The 22,864-nt window shown below is 32.5% G+C and overlaps 1 protein-coding gene across 1 annotated transcript; it reads right to left on the bottom strand.

Moving 5' to 3' along the window:
* Positions 1 to 13,097: 13,097 nt before the first annotated feature.
* Positions 13,098 to 16,140, bottom strand: LOC148275688 (uncharacterized). Its single transcript, XM_088235346.1, has one exon. The coding sequence runs from the start codon at positions 15,276 to 15,278 to the stop codon at positions 13,665 to 13,667; it is 1,614 nt and encodes a 537-aa protein (XP_088091472.1). The 5' UTR covers positions 15,279 to 16,140; the 3' UTR covers positions 13,098 to 13,664.
* Between the last annotated feature and the right edge of the window lie 6,724 nt (positions 16,141 to 22,864).

Genomic DNA, 22,864 nt, shown 5'->3' with positions numbered 1-22,864 from the left:
TACTCAAACATTGTCAAAAATATTTGTTTTTTTGGCTTAACACTTTGAGTACCGGCCATAGAATTTACCCTGTGCCCGGCCCATTTTTGTGAAAGTTTGTGCTTTATGAAAGGTTTCTTAAAAGTGTCATAATTATAAAAAGACTGAGTTAGATGAATTGAAACTTCTAATATTTATTTTAAACAATTTAAAAAGTCATTTTTGTATGACAGTTTTGCCAACATAAATAAATGTAGATTCGTGCAGGATGATTTATAACTCCATAATTGTGCCTCATATAAATTATTGTAGTAGTATTTTGTTTTTGGCAACTGAAGGGGAAAAAAATAAACTTACTGTTCTACAGAATAGGGCGGGCTATGAGAGTAATTTTGAGAAAAATAAATACACCAGAGTAAAGTTGATGCTGAAACAAGCAAAAATTATGACAGTACGTCAACTAATATATTTTAATGTTATGTTTCTTGTTCATTAAATGATTCATGGTTATACCTCAAAGGAGTTGACTCAAAAGGTTTTTTCTAATCAATGTGAACATGTATATAAAACAAGAAATAAACATGAAGTAAGACTACCATTTTGTAGGAAAACAAATACACAGAACTCGTTGATGCACCGAGCTGTACAGTTATATTATAAGGAAATACCATTGGAAATAAGAGAGCAAAAAAATATTATTTCATTTAAATGTCAATTAAAAAAACATGTGTTTAGCAGATAAGTTTTAAAAAGTAATATTATTCGTGTTATCTTTATAGAAGTTTTCTTTTTAAGTGTACGTATATTGTTTAAAAATGTTAATAATTAGTATATGTTTTAATAATAATTAGATATAAGTTAATATGAGAACATTCATTTATTATGTTTGTACTATTTAAAGACAAAATAAAAAAATTTAAAAAAACATTGGCCTTTCAGGATAGCCACAATGTTCGCACATATACAGGATGAAGGGTCTCACTCCTTTTATTGTGCTTTGTATCCCGGATCCGTCTACACGCGTGATTATAATAACCATGCGTTGTGTCCCGGTCCCGTGTTTACACGTGGTTTACCAGCAGCGAAAAAATTCTAATAAAAGTCACTAGATGAGACAGATTAAATGCATACGCAAAAATTTGCCAGTTGATGCCGCCCGTCAATTGATAAATGCGTTTGTAGTGTCTAGAGTCGATTATTGTAATGGTATCTACGCAGGTCTACCAATGAATAAATTGACTCGCCTACAGGCTGTACTAAATGCTGCAGCGAGACTTATTTTTGGAATCTCTACATGCATTTGCGGTCGCAGGCCCTACGGCATGGAATGCTCTCCCAGCAGAAACCCGAATCCGAAATTGTGAGAGTGAAGTAATATTTCGGAAGAAACTTAAAACCCACTTGTTCTCTTAATCATTTGAATAAATTCTTAGCATGTGGTGGAAAAGTAATATGAAAAAGTACATTATTTTTCTTAAAAATAAAAGTTTAAATTAAATTTATATATTTATATAATCACTTTGTAAAGCGCCCTTGAGGTATTAGATTAAGAAAATGGCGCTTTATAAGTTATCTATAATAATAATAATTATTATTATTATTAGATGTCAATAAAAGGCACTTTTTTAAACAGCTGGTAAACTACGTGAAAACACGGGACCGGGACAAACGCGTGGTTATATAATCACGTGTTTACACGGCTCCGGGATACTAAGTGTTAAGTAAATAGTAGAATTCGTCCGCAAGTATAAAATTACTAAGAAAAAGACACACCTTCTAAAATTTGCATGATCAAAAATATTTGTAACAAGCTATTTGTATACCATGCATAATGAACCAATATTTGTACTATCTTTTGTTAAAACTTTTATTTTTATCCAAATTTTTAAAACAACATAAGCGTATGTATTAATCAATGTTTTTTTCTTCATCACCCAAATAAAGTGAGCTATTGTCAATTTGAATAAATAAAAATATGCTTGAAATGTTTTAAATCGTATTTTTTTCTTAGTAACCTGCATTTTAGGGAGTTTACTATTTTTTTATACATATGATTTAAATTTAATTATTGAGTTAATTTAATACTTATTTGACGTATTTCAAACATATTTTGAAATATGTGTATTTTAAAACAAAATTGCAAATCGTAATTAAAAAAAAAAAACTTATTCATAGAATACATACTTACTTATTAGCAAAACATTTTAAATGTTTTTTATTTTATCCATTCGTTTTTACTTTTTATAAGTTTACTCTTATCTCTCAATTCAATAATTTTTATTCAAATAAATAGTTCACATTTATTAAAATTGTATATACGTAATGGAAAACTTTTCAGTAAGCTGCTTGTTGTATGCTGATAATGCAGTTCTTTTAGCAAGCAGCAACGAGGATTTGCAACAAATAGTCTCTAGAATGTATGATGTATGCCTGTAAAAGTAAGTCAAAAGTTTTGGTATTTGATAGGGAAAGTGAGTTTACTGACGGCATAATAAATATAAACAACATATGTCTCGAACAAGTAGAAAAATTTGTGTATCTGGGAAGCATGTTTTCACGAGATGGAAGAGTAGAAAAAAATGTTGAAAAGAGAGTAAATGCGGGCAACAAAATGAACGGCGCACTTAGCACAGTAATTGCTGATAAAAATATCTCAATCGAAGCCAAACTGGCAGTGCACAACGTAGTTTAAGACCCAACACTTCTGTATGGAAGTGAAACATGAAACTGGCAGAGGAAGGGTGAAAGCCAAATGAACGTGGTTGAAATACGATCTCTTAGACGAATGTGTGGGAAATCAATGTATGACAGGATTACAAATGATGAAATCAGACGAGTGTGTAAATCTGAGTCAAGTATAATTGATCAGATTAAGAAGGGTCTCTGAGAAGGTTTGGTCATGTAGAACGAATGGACGACGGAAGAATGATAAAACAAGTATACATGGCTAAAATGAACGGCAACGTGAGACGAGATTGTTATTATTATTGTAGTTTTATGTAATACGTATGTATTTGTACGAATAAATAAATGAATTGTTAATCATTTTTATTACGTGCGTAAATATAATATAAAATAAGCTTGCACTTATTCAACCTAATGACAAACCGTAGGAGAGGCATAACGTTAATGTACCGCAATATAGTAATTGAATAGGCCATGTTCACCGCCCGTCTGTGCAGCTCGCTCTCGGCTAAATATAGCCTCCCAGCCCATGTCCTACGCTCTGTGCTACACAGCTCTAGCCTCCCTTCAGCCCATAGTAGGTAGTTCAGCCTCAGGAACCTAGCAGCCTGTTGATTTCACTTTGGCGTAGACCATTTCCCACCCCCCACGCCGTAAAATTTACACCGGAGAGTTCTGACGAGTTCTTTCTAATATGACGATTATCAGGTCGACGTAATTAATATCAACAGATTCCACGCAACACGATTTCGTTTTTGTGACAAGATTATGTATGTTTTCACTTTTGTTTATTGTGGTTTATTGAAAAACCTTTAAAATTAATTATATTTAAAAAATATCAAAAGTATTTATAATACATGCCGTATTTTACTATGATAAGACGCGTCGGACCATAAGATGCTTCCCAAAATGTATCCATTAATTTTTAGAAAAAAATCGTGTTTTGGACAATACGACGCATCAAACCATAAGACGCACCGCAATTTTCGTTTGAATTTTCAGAGCAAAAACTACATTTCATGGCCCGAAATAGCGGGGCATATATAATAACACATATCTTTAAGTCAGTTATTTTTTACAAAAAAAAATCTTTCTTTTGGTTTTTAAAAATAATTTAAGTTATTATTCAGTTAGAAAATATTTTTTTTAGTTCAAAATTGTATCATCATCATCATACTCGTGTCTGAACCTGATGGTGAATAGGGCACTATATTTTACAATTGATGCCGTGAATATTGCTACATTTAGGTAAAGTGATCGGCCTTACTCTTCTGTTTCCAGTATAGGAACATTATAATTTACAGTGTAGGAACCACTTTTTTAACAAATATTTCATGTGAATCTTCCCAGAAATCGAACCAGGGAAAAAAGTTAAAAATTACGAATGGACGAATATCCATAAACAAATATATAATTTTTCACGTACATGTAAGTTTACATTTTAATGGACACCAAACTACCATTTATCATTAGTGTAGCACAGAAAAACATGTGATAAAAATGACGAACGTAGTATTATATTGACTTGTTTCAATTTAGAATTATTATAACAAAGCCCGAAGTAAAAACCCGCGTTTTTTTTTCGTTTAATAATATATAGTTTATTCGTACTTCTTTTTAATTAATATGTGAATTCCGACTTGCATTTTTACAGCTTTTAGGTACGTAAAACAGTGCATAAGACCTCCCTCTAGTACTATTTTTTACAACAGAAAGGGAAAATCAATTTAATCAGGGAATATGGAAGTAAAAAGTATTTTCAGGCGCTGGTTGAAATAATTAAATTAAGGTTCTTGTTATTTTACTTCACAAAAGTCAACAGATGGAAGTATTGAGGAAATATGATTTGATGTAATAACTTATATTTACATATAAGTTATTCATTTAAAAATACTTAGTACGCTTCCATTTATTTATTTGTCCAATTGGCGCTTTCACCCTCTAATGGGCATCTTCAGACTGGTGTATATTATACAGTGTAAGGATAATTTAAAGAAATATGATTTATTTAACAAAGGCATAATGAAATTAAAAGAATAACTGGTCATAAGCCCTGTAAATGCGTAGACTTTTTATATTCCCTTCCCAAAAATGTTTCCCTTCTCTGTTGCAATGAATTTCGATTTGTTGAATCGTTGATTTGTTGAATGTCTCTCTTGCGCGGTCAGAACTAGCGACGCCAGTACAGCGGGTCCCTCGCTAGAAGGGTGGCGTGTGCGCACGCGCGGCGTGGCGTGACGTCAGAATTGGCCCGGGACACGCACTAAGATGTACTTCGCCCGCCAGCCGACTCACCTACATCCATCCCACACTGCGCTATGTACGTAGCTCCCACTCACCTACATTTAGCACTTACCGGGGTACTGGTATATTAGGAAGAGCTGGCGCGAACAACACATTTACACATTGCGCTTGTGTTGTATCTGTTAATAAGCACACATCTTCCTCGCATTGAGACTGTTGTTTTGTTTATTGCTAATGTTATGGCAACAAAATATACACAAGGTGCTTCTGCCTTCGGCTAAATATCACTGCGATTCTTAATAGTAAAAGTATAATAATATATATATATCATTTACGTGTAGCTACGAATTAAAAACACCGGTTTATAAATATAATTTCTCATTTAATCTAGTCACGTATGCATATGTCGATTATCTAGTACTGGCGCGTTAGCAAAACTTACACAAACGCAATTTTTATGTTCAGAATGTTGATTGATAAATTCTTAATATTAAATTTTAGTCGGATGTTTTTTAAAAATCTCATTTAGGTTAGAGGGTTGTGTATATGAAAGAAAAATCAGGTAAGAAATGACGTATATTTGTTTATTTTTAAACATTTATTTTCAAATGTTTTGTATTCATTATAATAATAATAAATACAAAGTAAATAAAATTATTGGCCCTCGTGGTGTAATGGCAGTGTGTTTGGCTACCATGCAAGAGGTCTAGGTTTCGATTCCTGGGATGGTTGATGTGAAATATTTATTTAGAAGGGTGTTTTCACACTAGCATATTTCTTAGTCCCTAAACTAGTACCTGAAGCATAAGACTGATCATCTTACCTGCATATAACAAAAACCTGTTACATGAAAGTAAAATGATGATATGTGCCCTATGAAACCTTTTTTTTTAAATTATTATTAGGGGTTCAAACCGTCAGTGAGTCACATTTTGCTAGAAGGTGTGATTTTATCACATGCTTCGAATGCCCAGTTGCATTCCACTGGCAACACTACTGACTAGTCCTACTCGTTAGTGTCCACGTCGTGAACCCCGGGCAATGGGATCACACTCGTAACGGTGTAATCACAGCAGATAACGAGAGGATGAAAGGCGAGTTTCTGGCGCCTTCAAACTAGAACCAACCAGCTAGGGGAAGGTAACCCCGGTAGAAAAATCCACCAGAGAAGGCAACGGGCAACCACTTTGGTCATCTTTTCCCAGGAATCACTAAGGCGAGTACATCTAACAAGCAGTTATCCTGGCCTCGAAGTAGCGCAGAATCGAGATGCTTTCGCTGTTGTAATCACCAACGTCGGAGGAACCTGATGAGGCACCGCAAGAAGAAAAAGAAGAAGATAATATGATGATCACAAAATATTACATAAAAAACTTAGTCGTGTAAAAATAAATTAATATACTTATTACATTTTCTTAATTCATTGTTTTTTTTCATGTACACAACTCTCATCAAAAGATAGCGCATTTGATTATAATTTAATATAACATTTTTTTAAAACACTATCCCGTATATTTTAAATGTGTCTGTGTGGAAGGAGCCTCATTCTCAGGGGATCACTGGTGAAACCTGAGGATGTCAAAGAGCTCGCTCCTTGCCTAATGGCCCGATACTCTACGAATCTAGGCTTGGAAGGGGGAGATTTTGCAAAATGTTAACTCTCGCCTTCCACACAGTAGCCAGGCTCTTTATAAACTTGGGCTTGGAGGGCGAGAACTATTCACGGGGACCCGTCACAATAGATATTCACAGGTCACAGTGACGTCAGGAGCTTGCATAGCACTGACTTCCACCTCTAAGAATAAGAATACAATGAAAGCATCCACCCTTTTCCCGAAACTGTTCATGAAGACTTGAGTCTTTCTTCAGTTTCGCATATCAATATCAATTTTTTAAAACTAACTGAGCGAAAATGTAATATTTCTTTACAATCAAACCGCGGAAATAACAAAACAAAGAAACTTTAAAAGCTTTCATTGTACCCCTCACTGCAGTATTGTCAATTTGTGATCAATCAAAAGCTCATGGTCAGCACAATCACCTTTTTCTAATTTCCCAGTATGACAGTGAAGGAATACAGAATAAGAAGCCTCTAGTTTAAAGGCTTTAAGAAATAACCCGCTAAGCCTCTATTTTGAGGCTTGTCAGCAGGTGGGAAAGAGAGGATATGGAAGGAAGTTATGAAAAATACACCACAACACCCAGGCCAATTGAAAAAAAAACCCAACTTGGATTTCTTTCTTACAACTAGTCGGAATCGAACCCCCAACGCCAGTTTCACAGTTAACCGTCTAACCAACTGCGTCACGACGCCAACGCCTGCCCTTAAATTGTATTAGTTTAATATGATTAGAGGGTCGGTTTTTTGTGAACTGCTGTGTAAGTATTTTAAAAATAAATTGAGCTCTACGATTACACTAACCACAAGAAGCTACTTACTTACAAAGGGTAAATGGTGGGCAAAGGTTAAACTACGTTTAAATATTAACTTTGAATAAATACTTCCTATTTTTCCTTCCTTCCAAATTGTGGTCGCTGCAATATTTCTTATTTCGCCCCCGCATCGCCCACAGGCGCACGCTAGCCACAAGTTAATAATTGTTATTCTGGCTCTGGGTACCAAAATAACGGTATGAGATTTACCGATGTTTGACAATATTTAATTTGATTGCATAATATATAGTATCTCATTCCAACACAATACTTTTCTTCGTGTAGTTTTTAAATGTTACACTTTTTGAGTATTTCCAAATAGGAACTTCAGCCCTACGAAAAATTGGATCCAATAAATGTTTTATTGCGCGCGGTAAAAATAAGAGCACTAGATTGTACGGCAAGTTTCATGAAAAATTACGAATTTTTTAATTTAAAAAAAAATACAAAATGAACTTCTTTGAACGATCTCACTAGTTCATATGAATCTAATTGTATTTTTTTTCATGTATATACGCCCATCCTGGCATTTTTTATTAAGTAAGTTTATATAGATATAGATAAACATAAAACAAGAAGCAAAAACATCCTGTAATTAAAGTGTATTCGGATAAAAAAAAATTATTAGTGTACAATATTTCTGGTAAATGCAATTTTTTATATAAATTTAATTTGTATATTTACATAAACGTTTCCCATTACGTAAAAAAAAAAACATTTTTGTGTGCATAATGGGGTGTGACGTCTTACAGTAATTTGTTTATTTTATCCAAAAAATTTGATGTAACATATAAACAACAAACAAATAAGTAAGCTGTGTTTTCAACCAGTGCTGCAGAAAAAAGAATTATAAATATAAATTTTCGATTATTTCTTAAATACGTTGTATTCCTTACTGCACTTTTAATTTCCTTTGTTCATTTCATTAAAGAAAAATATTCTTAAAAAAAGTTCTAGGTCGCATACTTACGTTTTGTGATGTAAAAACACTTCTTTTTATGTTGTCTTTATGGATTTGAAGTAAATAATTATTTTTAAATAACGATTTTATATTAAAAACCTTATTTTTTGTTAAATAATTAGACAGTGGTACATGCTCTTCGGTTCTGTCTGCTTTTGACATGACCAAACTCAATGTATAGGTACATATAAGTTATAATGTTTTTTTTCTTTTTACGTGTAAAATAACCCATTCACCGCTCTAATTTTTTTGCCTTCTCTTTTTTAGTAGAAGCTGCTCGATTATAAAATAATCTACCTAATGTGAGAGACGCCTCCGGCTTTATTAACATTCAAATCACGTATGAATGTCACTTCCTAAATATTTCAGTTTTTCCTTTCTCCTCCCTCTTTCCTTCCATCTGTACCCTTTGCTCGTTTATAGTATAGTGTAGATATTTCGTCAATTTTTATTTCTTAAAAAAGCATATATGTTAATGTTTTTTTCATAATGAAAATATTAAAATATACAAACAATATGTTCATATACCACTGATTTATCTCAAATTGGACGGTTTGGGTCGGTAAGAAGAAATTGCCTTATAGTAATATGACAATATGCAAAGTGTGCATTAAATAAAGTGTCCAAATAAATAGTCAACCAATAAAAGGCACAAGTTGCCGTATGAAAATACTGTTTTTTTAACCCTTGCATGCGGAGTAACTATTTAGCCTATCTACAGTGACTTGAAGACCCCCAACTGGACCGTCAAATATAACCTCATCATTGGCATAATCTACGTCGCACAGTAACATTTTAGTTTACTACAATATCTTCAAGGTGTATTTTCAAACGTCGATAAATCTTTTACCATCTCATTGAAATGCGGTCTCTGCCCTAGTGTGGACACAGGTCCGAATCCTTTCCAAACAGTGCCAAAGTTCGAAAAGTCAGGGGCCTTTGACAATATAGAGAGAATTAACTCGGTGCCTAGTGAAAATTTACTTCATTTTCCTATTCTAATATCTGAAATTACTTGAAGCATTTAGGAATATGAAATTTACTTTTTGAAGCCCTTTAACAAATGCCAACTTTCCGTCATTATCATAGATAATTCATATAGCGCTATTTTCGTAATATGAAATCTTAAGTGATTTTATGAATATTGATTATAATTTGAAAAATGATTTAAAATTTATTTATTTATTCATATTTTTTGCTTACAAACAATAGTTAATAATAAAAATAATCTGACCTCACTAGGGTTTCCCGCAAGTTTCCCGTGCTGATGACACTTAATAATATACTTTTATTATTACATTTGAGAATAAACAAATAAGACTAACTTAAAAAAACGAAGATAATTAACAAATATTCAGACAGTTTTAAAAACAAGGTATTTATGTACATCTATAATATTTATATTACAAAACACACGATGAAAATAACAAAAACCTAACATAAGCTGTTCACTAGTGTAGCAGTTGATTCAATATTGGTATGGGCGAATGAGACAATCCATTTTACTTCTACCTAGCTCCACTATTGATTTTTTATAGCCTTTTTAAACATTTTCTCGTTACTAATTGTTTTAATAGATAGTGGAAGTAAGTTATAGATTTTAATTGAAAAATACTCAAAATCCCATTGTCCAAAAGTGGTTTTAGTTTGGGTTTTATTTAGGTTAAACTTTTTATCTCAATCTGTTGCAACAGACAGGGAAAACATTTTCAGAAGGGAATATTGAAGTCTAGGCATTTACAAGACTTATGATCAGTCATTTAAGAATAATATGTCCTTCTTCAATCCAGTGTCAAGAATGTGCAGATTATATAACACCATTGAAAACGTGGAGATCGACATTTTTGACGCTGGATTGTTTAGGTTTAAGAAATATGATGATATTTATACAAAATGCGTTTTTATATTGATATATTAATTTTGATGGATTATATTGCTGGTTTTGTTTCGATGCATATTTTGTTCATTGTTTTTATTAGTATTTTATGAATTGTTTTTATTAGTTTTATATTAATGAATGATTTTTTTTAATAGTTTATTTTTTATTGTTAATTTTATTTTAATGCGTATTTTATTTTATTTATACTTATGTTATTATTAACTCGTACAATTTTTGCAATTTTATTTAAATTTTTACAATAATTTAAATTCTATTTAATCATTTATTTTGCTCATTTTATTTATATTATATGTATTTAGTAAGTGTTTACATGTAATTGATGAAAAATAAGTATTGAATTTTTTTTTTATTGTTTCAATATTTATGTGTATTATGTATTATTTTTTCATTGTTTGTAAACCAAATAAATAAATAAAAAACTGGTCTGGTTAAAGTGGCCACTTTACATTCTGTGTAGGGTGAGGTTCGTCCGGCTGAACCAATTCACCTACTAGGTAACCCCTGAAAACAATTATCAAATTGTTATACCTCTTCTTATACCAGTTAGTTAAATCGACAAATCCAGCCTGTCTACAAGGATTTGGACACACTTAAAATATTGTACAGTATTTTTTTTGTCACCACTTGCTACGAATTTATTTAAACGATTTAATGAATAAATAGGTTGGTTTTAGGTTTTTTATGTTTTTTTTTATTTGATCGTGTCTATCAACCATCCATCAACATTCGAGTTGTTTATCTTTATAGCCGTTTTTTTCTGTCTATTCGCTCTAAATTATTTAATTGTGTAATTCGCCATTATTTCATAATGAAAATTTATGAAAATTGTAATTGAATAGGTTTGATGTAAAGAAATATATTAATAAAGAAACTTATTCGGACATGAAACATCAAAATACAAAGTAAAAATAAGTTACTAAAGTAGATAATAAAATATTGAATTCGAAATGCCAATATTTCTTTGTAATCTCAACAATTGCCCGATGTACCAACAAAAGTTTAGTTTCCATTAAAAGCAGTTAATTAATCACACTGTGACAGGAGAGGATAAAATTTTAATTAGAAAACTTTAAACCACTTTCCAACTCCATTATGTCCTCTCGATACTATTCTCAATGGTTGAAGATTTAATCAATGTACTGAAAAAATAAATCGACTCGTTTTACGGAATTTTGTTCCCAATCCAAGGGTAAGCTTCCAAAGTTTCACTTTTGTTTAGGAACCATTGTTTAAATTTTTTTTCAATGTAATAAAAAGACCTCAATTAGTATTTTTGTCTTAAAGAGGGAGATTTCAATCAGAATACAAAGGTACTAATTTTGATTGTAAAGAAGTTTGCCTGCCTCGTGGTTCATTGGTTAGAGGGTTTGGAAAACAAGTACAAAATTGCGCGTTCAATTCTCGGTACGGTAAACATGATATATTTTAATGTTTTAAAACGGAGATAGTTAATATATTGCAGATGGAAATATTTTTATTCAATTTTATTAATTTTTCCCCATACAATAAACAATGATAAATAACAATGTGACCTCACTTGGGTAACCCGTGCCGAGGACACTTAACAATGCAGTTCTATTTTAAAATATTTTTACATGTGAGAATATACAAAAAAGACTTAATATACAGAGATTAATGAACAAAATGTTTGGACAGTTTTATACACAACGTATTTATGTTTATATTTCATTTATGCATACATTTATTATTTATATTATAAAACGGACAACAAAATAACAAAAACATAACATTTACTATACATTTGTGGAGCAGTTGATTCAATATTAGTTTGGTCTAATGAGACAATCCATTTTTCCATCACCCAGCTCCACAATCCATTTTTCCATCACCCAGCTCCACTATCCATTTTTTTATAGTCCTATTGAACATATTCTCATTACTAATTGTTTTAGTGAACATTTTTTATTTTTTTAAATACATAATTTTATCATAGACACGGTTATATTTTTTTTATATCCCGACTTGTTAGAAAATTCCGTGTTAAGTCGGGACTCTTCGATATTAAAATCATCTACAATGTTATTGAATATTGTTATTTGATCAAATAAATAAAATAAAAAAACATCATTTGATAAGTTAGCGGTCTTACGGTTTTTTTAAAAAATATTTTACTTTTTTTTACTAAGTGATTATACAACAAATAGTTTTATTTATTATTAAATAATAAATATGATGTTTTACATTTCCGTGAGTTAACAAAACTCAATATAATACAGAAACAAAAGGAAAAATATTTGTTAAGTATTCTATTATAACGACTAAGGCCAACTTAACGTAACATTTTCGTGAATAAAATAAATTCCAAAAGAAGACCTTTTTTAAAAAAACAAACAAACTGAACATCGAACATTAGTTTTTAAGATGTAATAAACTAACATAATAAAACATAAATACGTAAATCATTTCAAATATAATTATTTAGAAGAAGCTTCTCTAGAAAAAGGTTTAAGTAGAAGTCCTCAGGGGGGGGGATGGGTTTTAGGATTTGAGTGTTTTATTATATTTTTATATTAATCCAGGGAATACGTTTTAGAATCGTATCGAACTCATGCATGATAGGAAAACCTTCTCACTAAGAAACAGAGCCGTTGCAGGCAGAAACAAATTATTACCATCAAACTTTTAGAAATTACAATACTTAAAATTTCAATCCTTTAAGATACTGACGGCACGCGGCGTTATATTGGGCGGAAAACCGTTTGTTTTATAAGCCGTGTGTGTTATCACATTTAACCAACGTCTCAATTTGTCGTTAATAAAGAAGTGTCAAAGAACAGTAAAATAAAATAAATGCACGAGACGGCCATTGGCCCCTATTTATTGTATTCAAATATCACAGTATTTATCATTCTTAACATTTTAATATCGTCGCCTCGGGACAACAAGGTTCCATCTTATAAAACCAAAACTGTTGAGGAAGAGCATTTTAAGAATTTTAGAAAGTTTTTTTTTTTTAATTAAATTATTTTTAAGTAAAAATGATTTATTTAAATGCATGATATTTTAAAAAATAGTATTCTTACATTATAAAATTATTTTCTTTGATAAGCAAGTAATTTGGTTAATTTAACTTTTTTGAAAAATATAGATAGAACTTTGTTGCTTTCAAAAGTAGTGAAATTGGCCAGGTCTACAAAGTTCCAACAAGATAGAACCTTGTTGCTACTAGGAATATAAATTATTTTTTGTACGTAAATAAAACTATGCATGTGCTTTTACATATATTATATTATTATACGTGTTAAGGAACAAAACCATTATAACATATTATTAAGAAATAAAAATATTTTAAAAAACTAACTAAAAATAATAATTATTACTAAGTTTATTAGAATTACTCGAATATTGCCATGCCAGGAACTGTTTCTGACGTGCGTGTACGAGTTTTTTAATGTAGGTATAAAGCCAGCAAAGTGTGTTGGAACAGAGTCTAGTGGCGATCTATCCTATAGGGAGAGTTGTAGCCTTTATTTGCCTAAACAAGGCTGAGTAATACATTCTGTCATCGGCTAGCATCCATTTCATCATAAATTTTATTGATTTTATTTTGTTTTCTTGTAATTTTTTCTTTTTGGTTAATTCTCTTGGAATTGGCAAATCTCTTGGGTACATCACTGAAGACCCATCTCCACTTTGTCTTCTTCTCCGAGGTCTTGGTAAAGATGGAAGTAAATCGGCTGTTATCCACTCACTCATCCCATGACTGGTTTTGTAATATAAATTGAAGAATGATTGAGTGATTTTCATTGACGTTATTTTTGTATAAGGAACGTTTACATAGTTCAAAATTTTTGAGCATGCGGAAAAATCCTTAAAGTCGCCATTATAATTCAGTATATTGATGATTTTGTATGGTTTTTTTGGATTTACCCTTTTCAAAATCCTCATTAAAGATACAGGAGAGTAAAATTCTGCTGCGGATAAAATATTTTCAATGCAAGAGTGAACACAGTCTACTTCTTGTATTCCAGAGTGCCCCGGAGTTGAATATTTCACTACAATGCTTTCTAAGCTAGGGTTGCTTCTAAGAAAATCTGTTATGGCGTAAGACAGCAAAGAATTCCTATTTTGAGGTACACACGAGTCAGACCATAGTGTAAATACTTTTGAATCTGGATGATCTTCATAAACAGCTTTTAAAATTGTTATGATGGCACTTGCAAGATCATTTCCACTTCTTCCTGAGACAGTTTCATTCCAAACAGAACAATAAACCTGTTTGGTTGTAGAAAAATGTCCGGTCAAATTATAAACATTTAATTTGCTCTGATAAAAAAAAGAGCTGACATCAGCCTTTGGGCAAGTAATTACGTTTTGCAAATCGAAACATAAAACTGGAATTTTAGATTCTCTATCTCTTTTTCTTTCAGCCCTCATGGCGTCCTTCTCCCTCTCATGTTTTCTATATTTTTCATCGAGGTTGGCAGTCATCAAATTTTCTTTTTTGGCAATTTTCCACTCTTCACACATATCGCATCTGTCTTTTTTTGGAATATGAAACCCGTAATTAAATTCTTCATTGAAAATTTTCGAGTACATTGACATTTTTACCGGCATACATCCTTGATCTTTGCATTTTTGCTCGTAAAACTCGAACATTTTACAAATGCTTAAACTGGTTTCCAAATACTGTTTTTTAGTGGTTGATCTGCAATAATGTGAGTTGACTGTAGGAAAGGACTTGATATGATCTCGGACAGACTGTTTTTTATCTTCCTCGACACGTCGATGATTATTGTGTTTTCCTCTTTTATCTTGAAGGGGAGTATTGGTATTGGCGTTTTTTCTGTTATGAACCCCATACACAACTTTTTGAGAAATTTGTAATGTACTTAAATAAAACTGTTTACACACTCTATGAAGTATTCCATTGACACTAAAATGAAATACAAATGAAAACTTTCTGGTATCAGTATTATTTGTGCAGTTTTTTTTTAGGGTACGTTCAGTGGTTCCAATAATAAATAGATATTTTTCATTTTGTGACATTTTGTAATATTCTTTATTGATTTCCTTTTGCTGAGAGATGGACAAAAATCTGCTGCAATCAAACATGCATGAAATAAAGCAGTTTTTCTTATTTACAACACTGCTTTTGGGTTCTACTTGTTTTCCTCGACTTGTTAGGTAGGCTTGACCGGCTTGATGCTTATTTTTGCGAATATTACGTTTCCATTTTGTTGGATTACATAATCTTTTCCTCGTTAAAACTTTTGGTTCGGGTTGCAATTCATCTAGTCTGAAAAAAAACCATTATTAAAATACGACAACTTAACCATTTCTGTTAATTTCCACTCCCATTGTTTTGAAACTTCGGTATAGCGGGAAAAGTCAACTAACTGTATATAAAATCATTTTTGTGTCCACTTTATTATCATAAAAATATGCATTGACTCACCTTGTTTCTGGAACTTGTACATCATTTAAAGTAATCCGAAATTCACCAGTACTTTCATCCAAAATTAAAAAACAATCCTCAGACATTAAATCAAACACGTTAGAATCCGCCATCTTTACAAACTAACTTGCAAGATGTGACTACCGTGATAATCTCATAATATAATTTCTCGCTTACTCTAATGAAAAAGCACTATCTGTTTCATTTTTGCAACCGACACCTACGTGAAACACACTTATGCGTACATGTTCGCTAGTGAAAGAGACAAACAATAGAACGTCCGTCATTACTCACACCTTAGGGATTTTGTCAAGCTTCAAAATGGAACCTTGTTGCTCTGTAGGATTTTAACAATTTGAAGATAGAACTTTTTTTAACTTGAAATATTTTCTGATTTAGGTACAATATTGATATTTCTTGAGTTTAGATAGAACCGGTTTTTTAAGAAGCAAAATATTACATACAAAAGTCATTTTACGAAAAAAGTTAAGATAGAACCTTGTTGTCTTGAGGTGACGATATGTCTATTAATGCATAACATTGCGTCTCCTCTTATTTAATCGTGCGATTGGTGATTATGTGGAAATGTTCAAGATGGCGCGGCGTTGTGCAAAAGGATAAGAAATAGAGAATAAATATTACATACAATATTGCATTACCGTCATATTACCTGCAGCAAAGTTCCTTTACAAGTTAAAGTGGGTAGGGAAAATTGGCATTGCTTAAGATGGCGCAGAAAATTATTATTGCTGAAGAAAATACACCATAAAACTAATTCAATGAGATTACCATAGATGCATAGATATATAAGTTTGCTATAAAACTTTTCTACTATATTTATCTACCTCGGTATGGCGAACTTTGATCTACCGACATGTCGATACGTGTTTTCAGGAAGTTAAAAGTAACGATATTTTTTATTCATTTAATACTTATTTTTCATAGTGGCAATATTTCTTCCGAAGTGTTGCCATTGCCATGCCATCTCAAACGTCTAATAATCGGATACATGCCCTGTTTCTACCGTCAGATCTCAAATTCAATAAATAGGTGACGCTGAAACTTTACCCCGCGTTCAATGCTAAATTAAAATTATATTAAAATTAAAGTATTTCTTAACAAATCACAATAGGGATGGAGAATACTTTAAAGAAGGTAATATGGAAGTCTAGGCATTTACAGAGCTTATGACATTGGCTGGTTTAAGTGGCCACTTTACACACTGTGTAACATTCACTATTTTGCCTATGTTTGAACAGTCATATTTCTTCAATTCTTCCATTTGTTGTTTTTAGTGAAGTAAAAGAGCTGAAACTTTTATTGTTGTGAAGAGATTCATCTGACTGAATTATTTCACATACTAGGCAACGCCTAAAAACAATTTTTAAATTTTTAAACTTCTTGGAACAGTTGGTTTTATTACAATATTTGAGTTTGTCCAAATGTTTGTAGACAACAGACTGGATTTCACCCCCTCGGGAGTCATTGAGATTGACAAATTACAACAGGGATGGAGAATACCTTAAAGAGGGTTCAATTCAATCCCTTATTTAAGGTATTCTCCATCCCTGTCGTAATTTGTTAATCTTAATGACTCCCGAGGGGGTGAAATCCAGTCTTTTGAATACAAACATTTGGACAAACTCAAATATTGTAATAAAGTATTTCTGTTCCAGTGCTACAGAACAGCGTTTTTTGGTACTTTTAAACACGTTTTACAATTATTTACCCACTAAGTGTAAAGACTTTTCGGTGGTACGCATTTTTTTAAGACTGGTTTATTTACCACACTTTTAACTCTCTTTCGTATTTTAAATATGTCTCTGTGCCACTTTTTTTATTTTTATTTATTTACAATTTTAAAAAACCCGTTAGGGTTACATTAGAAATTTAAAGTTGTCTAGTCATTTTATGTCTCGTCTAGTCTAGTTAGTTCAGTCATCATGTGCTTTTTCAGATTGATTTTAAATTTGTCTCCAGTAAAAGTTTTCAAGTAGTAATGTAGGTCGTTGTTGTGTTTAAGTCCATTATGTAGTATTTTTGACTGTCCTGTGTTTGTCTTTTCTTTTTCAATATGATAGTGTTGTTGTCTGGTGTTATATTTGTGTATGTCAGAATTTTTGACTAATATTATGTCGTCGTCTTGTATGTTTCCCAGTGTTATTTTGTGCACAATTTTTAAGGTCTCAATTTTAGTCAAGTTGTTTATGTCAAACTGGTGTGTTTTTTTGTACAGTTCAGTCGTAGAGGTCAGGTAGGGTAGGTTGTATGTTAGCATCGATCCGATGCGGTGGCTGCGGTAAAACTAAAACGAAAAATAAGATTCTAAGAAATCGTGGAATATTCTAAAATTGTTAAAAAAATTACTGATTGCATATTAAAATAGTTACATTTATTACTTATTTTTTTATGGAATGTATAGAACTACTACTACTACTACCATCACGGCATTTATTCCTAGCTTCTTCCACATTCATACATCTTGTCATACATGCTCTTTGGTTCTGTCTGCTTTTAACACGACCAGACTTAAGATTTTGGTTTATCTGATCATGCCACGTCTTCCTTGGTCATCCTCGTTTCACGTTGCCGTTCATTTTCGCCATATGTACTTGTTTTACCATTCTTTCGTCGTCCATTTGTTCTACGTGGCCAAACCATCTCAGAGACCCTTGCTTAATCTAATCAATTATGCTTGACTCAGATTTACACTCTCGCCTGATTTCATCAATTATGCTTGAGTCAGATTTACACTCTCGCCTGATTTTATCACTAGTAACCCTGTCATACATTGATTTCTCACACATTCGTCTAAGAGATTGCACTCGGTTTTTATCCTTCCACTGCCAGTTTCATGATTCACTTCTATACATAAGTGTATAGAAGTGAATCATGAAACTGGCTAAAACTCCGTTGTGCACTGCCAGTTTAGCTTCAATTGACATATTAGCAATTACTGTGCTTAGTACTCCGTTTATTTTGTTGCCCGCATTCACTCTCTTTTCATCATCTTTTTCCACTCTTCCATCTCTTAAAAACATGCTTACCAGTATGTAAATGATGAATGTATAAAAAATAAACAAAATATGTTTGTGTTTTTAAAATCTGATTATAAAATAAAATCTCTCCAACCAGCATTCTCACAGATGACAAAAGCCCAAGGAAAACTTTAGAGCCTGCTGCGTGTTGTTTAATTTTTATTTTTAATAACAAAGTATTTAACCAATCTAAATCCATTTCATATATTTTAAACAGCTAATGAATGTCGATAAATTGAATGTGATGGTTTTTGAAAGAAATGAAAGTGTGAATTTATGTGAAATCACTGTAAATGGGGTTATACTAAAACAGGTAGAGGAATTTGTGTATATGGGAAGTATGTTTACTGGGGATGTAATGACTGAGAAAGATATTAAAAGGAGGGTGAGTGCCGGGAACAGAGTGAACGGTGCACTTAAGAGGCAAAATTAGCAGTTCACAACGGAGTCCTGGTCCCGACCCTGATGTATGGGAGCGGAGTACGGAATGCGAAAAATGATGATGAAAGTAGGTTAAATGCTATCGAAATGCGATCCCTCAAGCGAATGTGTGGTAAAACGATGTATGATAAGTGCACTTTTGTGGAGATCCGTAAAATTTTTAGGGTTTGACATGCATTATCGACAGAATCAAGAAAGGGGTGCTTCGTTGGTTTGGACATGTAGATCGAATGGACAGCGACAGAACGGCTAAAAATATTCACGATGCAAATGTTGATGGATTCAGAAATAGAGGAAGACAAAAAAAGACATGACATGACCAAATCCAACAAATACTTGAAGATAGACATGTCAAATGTCGGAATAATCGGCGCGCGTGCATTAGAAGATGTATGAATGTAGAGGAAGCGAGATCTGTTTGCAAATAAAGAGTGATGTGGCTTTCTATCCTCTTTGATTACCCTTACCGGGAAACGGCATAATGGTTTGTTATTGTTGTTGTAATCAGTATTTGTAGTATGTGATATTTCCCTTTTGTGTAGGTTAATTTGTAATTTCACATTAGCAATTAAAATGTTCTGCTTGCAACTTGTGTATTTGTGATACCGTTAATAATTCTGCCATCATAGACACCCCACGCTGTCGTCTAGTCAGTTGCTATTTCATGCAACAGTTATCTCTTAGATTCCACTCAAACAACTACGAGCATAGGGTAACCATCACAAAAAATATTTTGCAAATTAATATTGTATTTGGAAAAACCAACGAATTTACATAATTGACCCCATATAAAAAATTGATTATGCTTGTAGTTTTGACAAATATTAATATAAAAACTATGTACGTAAAAAATAATGTCGATAAATCACAAAAAGAAAAAAAAATGTGGCATTATAAGGGGGAGATGATGCAAAAGAATTGTATAAAAATAATTGTGCATCTCGTGGTTTATTGGTTTAAGAGTTTGCCTGTCATGAAATAGATCTGAGGTTTAACTCGTGATATAATTTTTATTCAAACAAACCACCACGCCATTTCGTCGTAGGGGTACGCAGAGATGATAAAATGACATATCACTCAGATCTCACTTCCTTTACATTAATACGTCCGTCTTTATTTATGTATTAATATACACAGCACGCAGTGCCTTTTACCTTATAAAGATTCATATCTAAAAGAATATAAACACTTCAATATAATGTAAAAAACACAAAAGTCAAATTGAAAAGTATTAAGTTACATAAATACTAAAACACAGCAGTTTCGTAAAAAGAACATATTAAGATATAAAAAAAATATTTAAACAATGTGTGCAGATAAAATTTTTATTCAAGTATTTGTTAAATTTGGTCATGCCATGTCATTATCGATCTTCTTCATTTTCTGCATTCACTGAAGAAGAAAACTCTCAACAACATTCACACCCATAAATGTATTCTTCACTCATTCGTACTCGGACAAAACAAATATATATTCATATAAATGTATCTAAATCAATTTTAAGAACATTATAAAATATGAAAAATCATTTGTCGACGCCAACGGAAAAGCTCAAATTCAAACGGACAGGATATTACCAAAACAAAGTGTTGGAACTTTGAAAGTAAATAAATTTATTTCGTAAATACGTTTAATTTAAAGTTTAGTTGTTGTTTTGCTCGACAGGGCAAAAGAAACGGTACATTTCTGGATTTGGGGTAGTATCCGGTATGAATATACTTAAAAGTTTGTGGAATGATGTCGAGGCCTCGAAAAATTCATTTCCCGCGGGAAAGCATCTCCGCCCCAATGTATGTACAAAAGAGAAGAAAAGAAAATATTTTTATATTATTTACGTAGAAAGATACCTCTCAAACAAATTGACACTTTAAATTACACGAGTGAAGTCTTCTCACTCCTGCGTTTTAAGGGAATACGGATAGAAACAACATTATTTTCTTAATTATTTTTGTGCTCGTAAAGATTAAATGTACGTAGATAAGATGAAAGAAACTTGAAACGACATTGTATCGATACGCTCTGTAATACGCTGTTGGTGCGTGACGTTCATTCTCACATTATTTAGCAAATGCGTTCTTCCTTTTCAACTCATTCTTTTTTTTTTTTTTTAGTTTTGTTCATTTAAATAAATCAGTAATGTACATAAATGTATTTTTGCTCCCGCAAAGCCGAAGTTTGCCTCCGGGTTACATTACATTTTTAACAAAATTATAATTAAGTACATAGTTAATAAATGAAGAATAAAATATATTTATATGCTCACTTAAGTTTCACTTGCTGTTTTTAATAATTTTTTGACTAATGAATTTAGGTTTTTTCCTCACGATTTTCAGCTGGTATCAAATTGTACAGTTTTGGTACAACACTCCCCATTGTTCTATCTCCATAGTAGTTCTTCTGTCGTGGCACCGTCAGCAGCTGTGCCGATACTTGTCGGGTCACGATCTGGTGGGTTACTTTGGATTTAAAACTGCAATCGAGGAAATGATATGTCACTATCTTATACTGACACTGTTTGTTGATTGGCAAAACATAGTCAAATAATATTTTATTGTTGTCTTTTGCCTCATTCTTTATTTTTACAGGTACGATAGTTTTTAAGATTCGTACCTGTAAGTTCAAGACTCTGTCGGTATACGATTTGAAACTAAGAAGATACACAATTTTGTCCGGGTATTCCCCATTCGACGGCCACCCATTGCCCTCTGTCTCTGCCTCCCCACGCGCATTTCTTTCTCTTTGTAATAGCTCCGCCACACTATGCTCCTTGCGCTGCTCCTCATTTTGCTCCTCGCGCTGCCGCCCTCTCGCCAGATGTTGCCCTCTCCGCCCACACACTGCTCTACTCGCGCAATTAATCGCAACGCTCCGCATTCGTCATTTGTAATTCCATACAATGGACGATGAAACTGTAACAGCGTGCGCATTTTTTGTATAGTTAATTATATCAATGTTATACAACAAAAAAAAATATCATTCAAAAATGGCGCGTGTGTCTTGTGTGAGCGCTCGATGCCTACCACATGCGTACTGCGACCGCGCGATTATATGGCCAACCTCTCGCGCTTATATTGCCGGTCCTTTGACTCACGCTCAAAAACCGACAAATAGGGAGCGGTGGGCACGACGAGGAGCATGACGTGTGGCATGACGAGTAATGTTGCCACACTACGTCTCTGCCTCCTTTCCTCACTACTTCCCATGCCACTCGTCGAGTGTGTGGCAGGCCCATAAAGCTCCCCTGAGTAACTGTATTACGAAAATGGCACTGTATAAGTAGTGCATAGTAATAATAGTGTACAAATCTTGGTATTGTGATAAATATTTGTCGAAAAAAAAAGCGGATATCAAAAATTTCTGCAATGGTAAAAAAGATCATAAAAATTATATATAGGTAAACATATATAATTGTTATTATTACAGGGTATTTAAAGAATAGCATGGAAATTATTCCGTTCTCCTGTTATGGCAGTTCTTAAAAGTTTGATTTAATTTTATTCTTCCGGGCTTCTTGTCTTCAAGATGGATATAATAAAAAAGAAATTAAATAATTATAAGGTTTCCTCCCGAGAAAAACGGTAATTTCATAATAATTCTGGCTTTGATCCTCCAGAGAATACCTAACGTTGGATAACCTAGCCTTAAATAAAAGAAAACCTTCAAAACTTCGAATCCTGAAAGACAGGGCAGAAATAATTGTAGGGGGGGCTTCCTTTTATCTTGACAGCCTAGGAAAGAAGGTTCTCGAAAACTTGACACGAGAA

The sequence above is a fragment of the Micrasema longulum genome, unplaced genomic scaffold, assembly GCF_059751315.1.
Source record: "Micrasema longulum isolate JH-2025_06_02 unplaced genomic scaffold, ASM5975131v1 h1tg001360l, whole genome shotgun sequence".
Classification (NCBI taxonomy): domain Eukaryota; kingdom Metazoa; phylum Arthropoda; class Insecta; order Trichoptera; family Brachycentridae; genus Micrasema; species Micrasema longulum.
This window is presented reverse-complemented; position numbering and strand designations above follow the sequence as displayed.